The sequence below is a fragment of the Hypomesus nipponensis genome, chromosome 27, assembly GCF_054491055.1.
Source record: "Hypomesus nipponensis isolate SF chromosome 27, ASM5449105v1, whole genome shotgun sequence".
In the NCBI taxonomy this organism is placed as follows: domain Eukaryota; kingdom Metazoa; phylum Chordata; class Actinopteri; order Osmeriformes; family Osmeridae; genus Hypomesus; species Hypomesus nipponensis.
Genome location: NC_140387.1, coordinates 6,004,686 through 6,017,903, shown reverse-complemented (window position 1 = coordinate 6,017,903; position 13,218 = coordinate 6,004,686). Strand labels below are relative to the sequence as shown.

At 47.3% G+C, this 13,218-nt stretch overlaps 1 protein-coding gene across 1 annotated transcript in view; it reads left to right on the top strand.

Moving 5' to 3' along the window:
* Nucleotides 1–283: 283 nt before the first annotated feature.
* Nucleotides 284–13,218, top strand: part of epb41l4a (erythrocyte membrane protein band 4.1 like 4A) — a 31,735-nt gene continuing 18,800 nt past the window's right edge. Inside the window, exons 1-3 of the mRNA XM_084693563.1 lie at nucleotides 284–570; nucleotides 807–1,095; nucleotides 13,017–13,121. Of these exons, the coding sequence (XP_084549689.1) occupies nucleotides 997–1,095; nucleotides 13,017–13,121 (204 nt within the window). The 5' untranslated portion in view covers nucleotides 284–570; nucleotides 807–996. The remainder of the gene's footprint in view (nucleotides 571–806; nucleotides 1,096–13,016; nucleotides 13,122–13,218) is intronic.

Sequence of the window (13,218 nt, the reverse complement as noted above, 5' to 3'; positions counted from 1 at the left end):
CTTTGGTGTTTAGGTGTTTAGCTATTTCCTCTTTCTTCCCTTTTCCTCTCTCAAAATGTTGCCCTCGAGGTTGACGCGAGATTGTACCAATTTCATTTATTTTGTGGCAGTTTGCCCCAGACCACGATTTAATAAGACCTCAAATACAATTTAGGCCTGTACCGTTTATTGTGGAATGTGCATCTTCGCACACAAAACCTGCATGCGCACACATCCGACAGGTGGCAGAGTAGTATCGCCTATGGATTGGCCGTTGAGTCCAAATAGGCGGAGTCATTTTTTGCCGACACAGAGCTGGAGCTTTGTCATGAGAGATGGGCACCGCTCCTTAGCAACGGCCTGTCTGCAATGCAAGTGGTTTACATGCCTTCCCTAAATGAATATTTGTTGAAAACCAACCAACGCACCTAACTTTACTTTAAAAGGTTACTTACAAAAAGACTTGGGATTTACAGACGCGGATTAGTTAGTAGGATTTTTTCAGTGGATCGGAGGGCACAAGAGGCGCACAATCCATGAGTGTATTAGACACAATACAGAGGGACGCATTGCAAAGACCTGTGGTTTAAAGTAAGTTTGCAAGACTAATGGTTAAATATATGAGCTGTTATTTTTAACTTGTTGTAACCTGGACCTAACCGATTTGAACTAGAGACTGTTAGCCAACAAAAGTAATTTTTACAGACTAGACAAAAGGTTTGGGATTAAGGTGTGTACAAGGGCTTCGTTGTCACTTGGACAAGTGGATGCTATTTGTTGAATTGAGTATCACGCCTTTAACAGTGTGATTCTGTTCTATTTTTCAGGCTTGGACAAATTGGCAATTAAACTACAATTGGCAGTGTTGGGGCACTTTCTTTTAAAACGCATGAATTGGATTTATATTTACTTTAAACATATCAGTCAATTACGACCAGTTTTAATGACTGAACTGCTAGATGTTTTCCTTTACATCTTAAGCTAAATCAGTTCTGTATCCCCTTCACAAGACAAGAGATGAGTTGCTTCTGTGCTACCCCAGAGGAGTTTTACTGTGAAGTTCTTCTGTTGGATGAAACCAAATTGATTTTAACCACACAACAACAAGGGATTAAGGTAAGATATGGTTCACAGTCTCTGTCTCTCAACAGATAACCCTTCCGTCAGACATCTGTCCCCGCATGCGGCAATGAGACATGTGCTAAGGTTCGGTTGTACGTCAGCATTGTCTGATTTATATATTTTTTGAACCTGCCTTGATGAGGAAAAAAGTATTGAGTTTCAAATGTGTATGTGTAGTGGGCCTACCTACCTGTAATCTTCTCTTGTATGTGTGTGACAAACCCATTATTTTTCCATTCAAGAAAAGAACCCCTAAGGACCCAAATTGTGATGAGTTATGAGCTTGAGGTAATATCGGAAATTACAAAGGGGAAAGTCCAACACTACAATGCAGAGGACATGTTCTATATGCATGTGTGCTATTGAAATGCTCATTAGATTCATGTCACATTTTTGCATGGACTATAATAATTGAGCCACCACAAACAATTTGTGCATGTGGTGAAAGTATGCTTTGAAAGGATAATTGTGTCAGGATGAGTGTGATTTTACCCCTGTTTCTTCCCCCTTGGTCTCAGATGAAAGACTTCTCATGGTGTACAGCAAGAATCCACCTTGGTTAGACAAGCCCACCATTTGTCATAATGAAACCCTGGCCATCGAACAGTCCAACATCTCACAGTAACATTGGTTGAATACACAACAGCTTTAACGTCTTACACATACGAGAACATTCCAAGACATGACAAGGTGAGACAGGGTTCAGTAGAAACTGTGAGAGGTAGAATGCCTTCACCACAACCCACAGGTTTGCTAGGGTGGGGGTGGGTGGAGGGGGTAAATAAGTTGTCTTCAACTTATGTTTCCTGTTTATTTACATGAAGCACTTTCAGGTCTTTGGTCTTTTAAGGTCTTTGGCCTACATGGACAGATTATATAATAAATCAGGTGGTCATATCGTGGCCCACATGAAACACCTAACATGTGTTGGGTTGTGTCTCTGTTAGAGAGTCCTACAGTTAGAATATAGTTATACAATCTGTCGTAGCACAATGTAATGTTTCATGTAACATTCATTGTTTGAGACAGTCAAATATTCTGCTGTTCACAAGCTTGGGAGGGTTATATCATTTTAGAGTTGTGTGTTTGAGAGGAGAGAACCACTGAAGGCTTTGATTATCTTCGAGGGATGGCCCTGATGGCTTCACAATGATGCAGCTGCCGTCTCATGGCATGTCTGTATTGTACAGTATGTGTATCACGTGTGTGTGTGTGTGTGTGTGTTGTACCACTCGCCTGTTTCAGAGATCAGGTTGCTCATCCCGTTTTAATTGTTAATGTGAAGCTGAGCATGTTGGTGCTTTGGCAGGGATGCCCGTGCGCTTCCAGATGAACAAAGCTGTGTACCGATTGTGTGTCTCATTTTCTTCTTGATAGAACATTCGCACCCTAAAAAATTACATATTTGGATGACTGCCCAGTCATTTGTACCCGAGGTATAAGCATACAGTTAAAGCAGCAGTGGTGTCAGAACGAAGGGGTTTACTGAATCCTTTCATAATGGAAGTATTAGTCATAAAATAAGTGACAAGAGGGTTCGTAAAGTGAAAGTGGCACTAATCCTATTTACCCTGTCCACTGTTGGTGTTCCAGAGATTGTACTCAGTGGAGTGGCACGTCACCACATATTTTCACGGCTCCCTGCTCTCAGTGACTCTGTGACGGCGAACCACATGAAGAGAGACTCACAAAGACAATGAAAGGGTTGAAGTTAAAAAGCTTGAGCCGAAATAAAGGCATGGAATGTGGCCGTGCACAAAGTGCTCATTCGGGTGACAAATGCTTTTCTGGGGGGACGAAGCCAATGCAGTGGGCTTGCTCGCTCTCTCTCCTTTCTCCTTTTGCGACAAGCCCAAGAGAACTGCCAAGGAAATGGCACGTTGACCTCGACACGCGTGTCCCCCGAGGTGTTGTGCGAGTCCAGCTGTTGCCCACACTTAGTCGCTTCTTGCTTGTGCTATTCTCAGCAGCGCGTAGAGTGAGAACAAAAAAATCAAACCTACATGAAAGGGCGGCCTTCGGTTTGTTTCACGTTATTATTTATATATTTGTCAAAGCGGCGGTTTACGGTTGGGGAACTCTTTGACGTCTCGACGCATTCGGCCCTTAAGCCTGGTCGGTGTCTGTGTTGGAGCGAGCACGGCCCGCTGTACTCGCACAAAGGCTCCATTGAGCTTTTTCCTCAGGGCTGTTTGGGATTTAGTGTGTCGTACAGGACTGCTCACGTGTTGCCACCAGAACAAAGCGAAGCTGCCCAAAGACATCAGCACCGGTGACCCTGAAGGTGGGGTTTGTTTTCCCTGGCCGTGGTGGCGAGGCTCTGGTCCCTTGTCCGTCTGGATGATAACAGGGCCGCTTTTTTTCTCTCTCCCGGACGAGGACAGCAGCTGCTTCCTGGTCGTCACTCAGATTGTCTTTGTCTTCCGACTTCAGCCAAAGCACAATGACCGTGTTATTCCAGCAGGTCACCCTCTAAGGTTTGCTACAAAAGAGCAGGCAACGTTTCATGTCAGTGCACCTATAAAGAACTTCCTGCCTCTTGTCATGAGTGGTGGCTGAAGGGGGTCCCACGTAAACCCGATGTGATGGATGGGTCGCCTCGGGTGTTGATCTGTTTGGCTTAAGGCAAAGGGCTCCCTTTTCATTGGTCCTGCATGTTTCGAATGCTCTTCCACTGTTTGTTCTTTGATTGAGGATACTGTGACGTGAAAGTCATTTGAACCACGTTGAAAAGGCAAGTTTATAAGATAACTTCCCTCTCTCTCTCTCTCTCTCTCTCTCTCTCTCTCTCTCTCACACAATCACACATAATCCTTATCACATTTTCCCTTAAAGCAGTGATTGCTGTGTTGTGTTTGGGAGTGTGCCTGGTTCCTTTTGCCAGTGACAGGGCAGCCAGTCATACAATACAATTAGACCTAGTGGTGTAACTGGAGGGAACAGATGCCGCCTGACGGCAGACTAGATTTAGTTTCTCAGAGCCGCGCACACGGTTGTTAGCACTTGGTGGGATGCACACTCCTCAACCAAGATAATCACAGTTATTCATTTTTTTTCTATAATTGTTTTGTAATAAGATTAACTCCATAGCATCCAATAGATACAGTACAATCCAAGCTGGAGAATCGTGCAAATCTTGCTTTTAGAAGACAGCCTTCCATAAATCATCTTAGGTGCATTAAAACCTCTTCATGCTTGAATGTTTTGGTCTTCTACCAGTCCTCCCCTTCCTCCTTAAGTTTTCCTCCTGTGATTTAGTCATTTGTCTTAGAGGTCAGAGAGTGTTTGAGGGCCTGTTGGAGACAGGCACAGACCTTCCCCTGGTTCGCCCTCTGACTAGGCTAAGCACTTTGGGAATAAATAAACATTTTACACCAGCTGGCTGGAGAATGGTTTTAAGAGTAGAAGAATACAACCCATTCAACCAGATCCCACATAAACAACCCGTTGATCTGGTTTTGAATGAAAGACCACGCACTTGCGAGGACAGTCCTCCAGGGGTTGAGCTAACGTAAAACCGCGAGCCACTTAAGGCCGTTGAAGCTGAGAGGCTTTCCAGTGAGTTTATTTTCCGCATTTGAAAGTTGAAAGAGACTTAAGTGTGTGTGTGTGATAGAGAGAGAGAGAGCGATGATGAAGCCTCACTTGAACTTCCTCGGGGGCTCCTCTGACATCCTTCATCCCCATCCAGCTCAGTGTGAGGCTTCGCGCTCACAGAGAGAAGCCGTCCTTTTACACGGACCGGTGGACATAGCCGTGCTCTTTACCTAATTACACCTGAGAGCTGAACCCTCCATTAGCACCTAAAGGATGAGTTTATGAAACACCCTCACCCACCCTCCCACGCATACACATCCATCCATGTGTCCCAGTGGTCAATTATTTACTCTAATGGCACTGCAAACAGTATTTCCTCTGCGAAACTGATGCATCACATCACGTCAGCGCGCGAAGAAACGCAATCCTTTTCCGTGGAATCGAAATGTTTCCACTCTGTCGCCGTCGGATGTAAATCTGAAGTGCTCGTAACATAACATAAATGATGAGATGAAGGTATTGAACAAAAACGGTGATGGAGGTTCACCTCCAGATGAAAATGTGCAGCATGGTTACAGACTCTGGCACCCTCGAGTTGGGCTAACATCAACTGACATCTCACATCATGAAGCTGTATGTCTACACACCCGTACACTTATAGCTTTCGTGATTGAACCGCGCGCCAAAACATCCTTCCCTTCTTTAGAGTCATGCCAGCAATCCATCATCACAACAATCATCCTTGCACCTCTCCCTTCATCACTCTCAGTACGCGATCCCCAAACAGGTGTAAACAAGCGGGGAAAAAATGGAGAGGGATGGAGTGATCTCATCTTGCAAGACGAAGGTAGGCTACTGAAGTGTGACCGAACGAAGTACCTGCTGCGGAGCCAGGAATGGGGACGGGGGTTGTTGAGCTAAGGGACTTGAGCCCAACCTCAGCTGGGGGGAAAGGAAATGTACTTGGGCCTTTCACCGGGTTGAGAGGAGAACGCCGGCATCGTATCTGCATCACTGGCTGTCTTTAGTCCTCGTGATCAACATAATCTCTGCTTTGACAGGCTGGAATTACCTCGGATTCTGCTGTTATTGTTCACATACCTTCCTTTCTCTGCTCTCTGCCTACACGTGCTCTTTGATTCGTATTCCTCTTCGCCGAGATTTACACAGGAATTCTGGTCGGGACTAGCCCGGCCGCGCCCCTGGGTAAGCATTTCACCTGTGGTCGGGAAGTAGGGCAAACATATGTCCGTGGAGGAAGGGAAGGACACATAGTTGAAGCGTGTCCAAACTTCTGTCTGAGCACACAACCTGTATGTATAGAACAGATAATCAAACCATCCATAGTAACAGTACCAAACAGACATTTCCTAATTAGTTATTGGTGTCTGCATCCATTTTGCAGGGAGCTCTTCGGATATAGATCCATAAAGATGGATCCTAAACCTGACAGATTTGCCAAGATAAATTGATGTTGTTGACCTCTCACACCATTACGCTGTTCATCAATAGTATTTGATCCAGAATAATGATATTTCTGGCCTTAGGAAGGTCAGTCCCCGTGGAGAATAACCTGATGTGTCATATCTACTGCTCAATCCCATGGTTGCTGCTGATGTCATCAAAAGTGGCCGGGCGGTTAATCTCCTCCAAGATGAGATCAGATGGGAGCGCTAGTACATAGCTCACAGCTCAGCTAATTGAACATTTCACAACACACTATTTAAATGAGCAGCGAGACAGGTTGATGCATTATTAATATCCCGACCTATGAATTATTACTGTTGTTGGAAATCAATTTTTCAGACTCTGCAGGGCAGACCTTCTCCCCTCTCTGACGCTTGCACCCAGACACTTTCCTGCTCTGGGATCCGACACACAACACTGCTTCAAAGAAATCCCAGCAAACTGCAACGAAACACTTTTAGTTGTTCGTTTTTGGGTGACAAAAACATTTTCAATGTGTGCCACCAATGTTGCTATATTTCTCGACACCCTAATTGCGGTCAAGATATTTTCGTGATCTCTCTCACAGGACATACAGTGTATATATATGTAAATATGTCTAAATATAATATTATATACTGTGTATAATAATACATCCATTCTACTATGCTACTATTATCAGGACTGTGCAGAGCAAGATACATAGTCAGGACTGAGACTAACTAAATGTGTTATATGGATAATTAGTGGGGACTTAAGTACCGACAATATATATTATAATATCTCTAATCTTCACGAAGACTGAATTCATAAAGTTTGATCTTAGTCTCCTTGGTGACAAAGCAGAATTTGGCATTCATAGCCAAGTCCTGCTTCTGTTTCATGGTGGGCTGCTATATCTGTCCAGAGACAGTTTGATCATAAAATTAGGGTTTAATCTCGCGTCTTCTGAAATCCTTTCAAAAAGAACAGATGGTTGATTATCATTGAAGTTAGTTGGCACTTGTCACCACTGTCTGAAATGGGCATCAGTGTACATGTGAAGGTCTTTTACAAAACTCGAGTACTTTATCAGTAGCTTTTTTTCCTGTTGTGCACGGCAGTTAGACTGTATGACTTTGTGATTGTGCAGCTGATAACCATGGGTGTTGTAGTCCCTTGCATGTGTTGGTGCTCAATGGCCCAGTGGCTTCGACTGTTTGTTGGTTTCACGATTTAGTTCAGTACACACAAAACATTCATGGTGACAGCCCACTCGGCTATCTCGGTTTATCTTTCCTGCTCCTCTGCATTTGAATACCTGCTCGGATTTGGAACTACTGCCGAGGCGCCTGCGAACACGTTTTTGCTCCACGTCACCAGGACCTTTCTCTAGACCCGTAAATCACCTGGAGACGGTGTCCTCTGGGTGTCCGGTGCCAAGTCGGACCTATCTCCGCCCGGGCCGCACAGAAACGGCTTCACGTGTCTGTCGGGAGAGAGGCCGCTCGCCCTAATACAGTGGCAGCTTGTGTTTTTTAAGCGGGGGTAGCCGTGGTAACGTAGTGCAGACTTCTCTGGCACCTGACTGGTGGCACAGGCATCTGGACGGTTTCCAGCGGCAACGAGGGGAGGGGGGGGGGTTTCGATCGGAAGGGAGGAGGAGCTACAGATTTGGTGCCGGGTTTCCTCCGAGGACCGGGGAGGACACTGTGCCAGGGAAGCATGTTGAGCTCCAACCCCCCCCTGCTGATTTGCCCAGCATGCTGTCCTCATTTAGAGAGAAGAGAGAGAGCAATTTCTACTGGGGATCTGGCGGGTATCCTCTGCTGACAGGAACCCCTCGCTCCGCCCCCCTTCCTCCTCCTCGCCCTCTCAGCCCCACCCTTGGCCGCCCGCCCTCCCCAACCCCTGCTGCTGAGCTGATGTGTCTGGGCCGAGAGGAGCCGTGGCCTTCATCCAAACCAGCTCAACAACAAAAAAAGCCCCAAACTGCCCCCACCCTGGAGGGCCCCTGCCCAGCAGCTACCTCCACCACCACAGCCAGCCAGCATCAGGAACCTCAGAACCCAGCAGATGGTCAGAGCGCTCCATGACCCTGTTACCATGGGGAAAGAGTGACAGAGGGAGAGCTAGAATGAAGCTACCCCCCCCCCCGCCCCCCCTCCTCACCGGACACGCTAAGCCTGTGGTACCGACACATATTCTACTGCACGTACTGTATCGAATCAAATTTGAAATTGGATAGCCCTTTTATCCACGCAGTTTTGCACAGGGCTTCACAAGCGCCCACAGAACTAATAGCTAACGACTGCATGTAAAAACACACACGCACGTGGGGCTGCGTGCGTCTCACAAACATCTCACGGCTCCTTAACAGCGGAGGACGTGCCCCATCGAAAAGATACCGTCAGGCGCCGTCCTCCGACATCCGAAAGGGACGCAGCGCATCCCTCACATACGAGCCACGTTTCTGAACAGATTGTGCCATCATTGGATCGACCGTGACCGTATTGATAAGTGGTGTGTCTCAGGGCCATAGAACGCCATAAGGAGACGATTCATCACTGTCTCAGTATCGACAAACTTTAACTCGCGGGCCTCCAGGATCAACAGCGTTCAGCTCTGGTCTCCCCTTCCCCAGCCCCCAGCCTTCATTGACACTCAGCCCAACATTTGTCTCGTTGATTGAGGTCCATTCGCGAAAAGGGCAGGGGCCACAGGCGGTATGTCTGCCGTCTCCGACGGCAACATTTGACCACACACTGTAGAGTGTGATCACACAGCCTAATCAGTAATGGGGATCGGATGTTAATTATACTCTGTTTGAACGGCACAGATAATGACATGTACCAGCCAGCTTCCCAAAGGATATCTGCAACCTTTCTCCCCCTTTAGTTTCAGTATAAATCCCTAGAAAAATCCTGTTTTTTCAGTGCATGGATTTGTATTCCATTGGGTGTTTCTGACCAGTGGGTGTGTTTCTCTGGTAGAGAGAAATACTGACAACACTTAATTTATCGTCAGTCCTCTAGGTGCCCTTTCAAATCCCTTAATGACTCACACTAGGTTCATTTCCCAAGGACTGATTGGCTCTGACCTCATGCCATTTCAAACATAACCCCCTCTGACCTGGAACTACATCAGACAAAGATTTATCCCGGTCTTATACATTACCGGTTCATGTAATAGTTGGATTTGTCATTGTGAATGTATGGTTGGTTTGACACAGGAATGTGGCAAGTAAAGTAAAATCATTCAACACAAAGACAATCATTTTCCAAGACAAGCGCCAGACACCAACGTTATATTTCAAATCCCGGTACCGAGGTTTCATTTTGGAGATAGACCGACTCCATGTGAAGATAAACCCTTCCACGATGACTCAACACAAAACTAGGACAGATATGCCCTTTAGTATGTATGTTTCCTCTCCAACCCCAATACCTTGTTGTGAAAATGTTATTGGACCCATCCCAGCCTCTGATCACCAGACATCCCTTATCGGCAGGGTGAAGATAAAGGAGGAATGCAGGGAGTGTGTCTGGGAGGATTGGGAAGAGCCCTCACAGTAGAAACACAACAGGGTGGTGCCAGGGCTGGCTCCTTCCTTCCTGCCTCCTGATCCTCTCCCCTGGCTGTCAGGGTGTGGGCCAGTTGGTCCTACCTGGATGATGTCATCCAGTAAAACCTCAGCGCTCTGCCGCCCGCGGGCCATCGTGGTGTTCCGTTACTGTATTCAGTGGCCACGTGACCAGGAAGGCTCCTCAGTGAGGCCCACATTGTGCTCCTCAGCGAGGCCCACATTGTGCTCCTCAGTCAGGCCCACATTATGCCCCTCAGTCAGGCCCACATTGTGCTCCTCAGTCAGGCCCACATTGTGCTCCTCAGTCAGGCCCACATTGTGCTCCTCAGTCAGGCCCACATTGTGCTCCTCAGTCAGGCCCACATTATGCACACATGTAGGAGGATCAAATGATGGACACGCCTGGTTATTAACAGGAGAGATGTTCGCCCTCGTCTCTGGCTCATGAAGTGGAGTCAGAGTTAGATATTCGGTTGTGTTGACACTACTCACCTCACGGATTTCCGGTATTTGACCTTGGTCTCAATCTAAAGGGACTGGACCCGAAATCCGTATGCAATGATCTGCAACCAGATGGGGTGCCGGCTGGGAGCTGCCTAAAGCCGAGAAGCATAACCGTGTGCATCCACTCAAATCTCACATGGGCCGCAGAAAGGTCAAGCAAATGAAGCAGGACGTAAAACATCAAACGCGGGCAAATGTTGTACGTAGGAGTGACTCCCAAATGGAAGATCAATGCACTGCTCCCTGGTTAGTCCCCTTTGGCCACAGAGAGGCAGAGAAAGCCGCGGCAATTATTCCATGTTAGTATTTGTCATTTGACAATGGAGTGGGAAGCCTCTTTCCCAGCACATCACAGAGAAGGTAAACAAGGGCAAACTTGATGTGGACTGTGTGTGCGTGCGTGTGTGAGTCATAAAGGGTGTCTGTGATAGATCATGCATTATGGTAGGGATAGCGTGTGTATGTCTATAAACAGTGCTCCGTGCTCCCATCCAAAGCTGCCAGACTCAAATGTTTATTTGTTATTTCGAATCCACTAATAAGGTTGGATCTGAAACACTGACGGAAATGAAATGTCGTCCCTCGCGGTAACGCAGTGGAAATAAAGGCCGGGGTTCGCGGAAAGCTGTCAGAAGCCGTCACAATCATTGATGGGAACGTCATGTCAAATCAAGTCATCGGGATTGATAATACTTTACGATAAGTGAGGTGCTGAAAGGATTGTCGGATGATGTTTTGCGTTTGGTATGGAAACATCTGAGCAGGTCAATGATGGGATGTCTGAGAAGAGAACTCGCTGAGGTTTGTTTGCGCTGGTCGTGCTGTTTACACTCAAGTAATCATTAACCCTGGCTGCTTTAAGGATATTCAGTTCAAACCTGGACCGAAGCAGGGGAACAAAATGATTCAGTCACTTGTTGTGCACAGGTGGGACAATCCAAAAACCACACAGTTTCAAACGCCCGGCGTTTTCCCTACCTGCGCCTCTGTCGGTGTTGTTGTTGCCAGCGCGAAGCGCTAGCGGGTAGGACGTGTTGAGGATGTTGACATGATAATCATCTCGGCGAGGCACAGAGAGAAATCCCATGGTGTAACAGCTGTCTGCCGGGTGACAGCTCATGCATCATGTGGTTTGATCAGTGGGAGGTTTAATATGGCGGGTGTCTGTTCTGTTCCTTTTGTCTGTCTTCTCTGCTCTCGTCTGCCCTGCTCTCGTCTGTCTGTCGGTTTTTCTGTCCGTCCGTCTATTTGTCTCCGTCTTTCTGTCTCTGTCTGTCTTCCTGTCTCACTGTTGGGAGATCCTGGACCTGAGGGAAGGGAGGCGGTGACCCATTCAGGCCAAGAAGTGTGTCAGCAGCATGCTACACGCTGCCGTTTTGCCACGAAACCCGAGCCTCGCTTGCACCCGTCACTGTCTTCACTCTGGAATTTGAAACCGTCAAACGTCGGGGCTCCCACGGAGCCCAGTAAATCATCTCGCTTCTGCTGACTCCGCTGCTGAAAGACGGCGTATTTTGAGTTGGGCTCTGTGGAGTCAGATTTGAGCCTCTAGCGGAGCAGCGCAGTCTGTCTGTTCATCCCTCTTGAGGCATAAATCACACTGGCCTAACTGTCAGAGTCAGTGATTCATCAGAGGTGTGTTTTCGTGGTTCAAAGCAGACGGCCGAGTTTCCTCGCTGGGTATCGGAAGCAAACAACCCGCCAAGTCCTGCAATTGGACAAACAGCCAAGAGCCCTCCATGCTAACACGCCGCAGTGATAGATCGGAGAGGGATTGACCCAATGAGATCTCCCCAGCATAAACCAGGGGGGGGGGGGGGCAGATTGTGTTGATTCACAGATGAGGGAGAGTGAGGCCAGAGCACTGGGGACGAGGAGGATGTGTTTGTGGCGTGTTGCCATGGCCAACCCCGACTCGACGTGCGGAAGGCTGTTTGTCAAGTGAAGCTTGTCTTTCATTATCAGAGTATGCAGTGAAGCCTCTACTAAAAAAATCGCATTTCCTCTCCCGGGATGTAATTACATCGCCCCCGAGGACAGAAATTTGAAGGGGAAACTCACCGTGCCGTGAAAGAGAGGAGAGGGTCGGGGCTCTGTTTGGAAGTTGCTAGTGCGGATTGGTGATCCATGATCAATAACGACAATCATCAGTAAAAAATTGTGGGCCGTCAGATCTGCGTTTTATTTGTTTACGCTTTAAGAACTTCTATTACACAGCCATGGATCAAGATCAATCCCTCCAAAATAGATTTGACCAGGATCCCTTCACAGCAGTAAAGTAGTCGTCATGGTAATGCCCCTATTACCACGGTTTGTCTGTCTCGCAACCATGACATCAGAGAAATAATGCCGTTTCTAGAAGTAGATTGCTTTTGTGACCAATAAGCAACACCCGGGAGGTGTGTAAATTGCAGTGGAAAACAGTTTCCAAAGACTTTGTCTCTCCTAGTAGTGGAGAGACTGTTGAGCTTCCTTACTGAGTCTGTTTATGTCACGTCTGAATCCAGATACTGGGATCTGACGGTGAGGCATGGTTGTTTGTATCTTGTTATTATGGAATTGTTTAGGATTCCTCTAACCGTGTTTGCTCGTGAGTCAACGACTTATGATTGCGCGTTCAAATCCTTTGTTGTTCGGCTCATCATTACACATCGGCAGCTATGATGCGCTAGCATTTCGGGCCAATTACATTTGCGGGCGCTCATGCACACAAGCAGTCGTGCCAGGCAAACAAACCTCAAACGGTTTCGACATGATTGCGACGTGAACGGTTTGCCAACTGCATTGTTTGATCCCGGGTTGCTCAATATCCCTTTTCCGTAACCGCATAGACATGGACTGACTGATATGCTCTTATCCACAGGAGTCTACCAAGGGCTCGGTAGTGCTGGACTGGGTCTTCGGCCATGTGAACCTGGTGGAGACGGACTACTTCGGATTACGCTACTGCGACCACAGCCACCAGACGGTGAGTGACAGCACTTCGACTCTTTCATGACCTTTCTTCCGGAAGAGCAGGGGGCCTGGCCGGCCAAAGATGCCAGCGAGAAGGGCTGGAAAGTAGA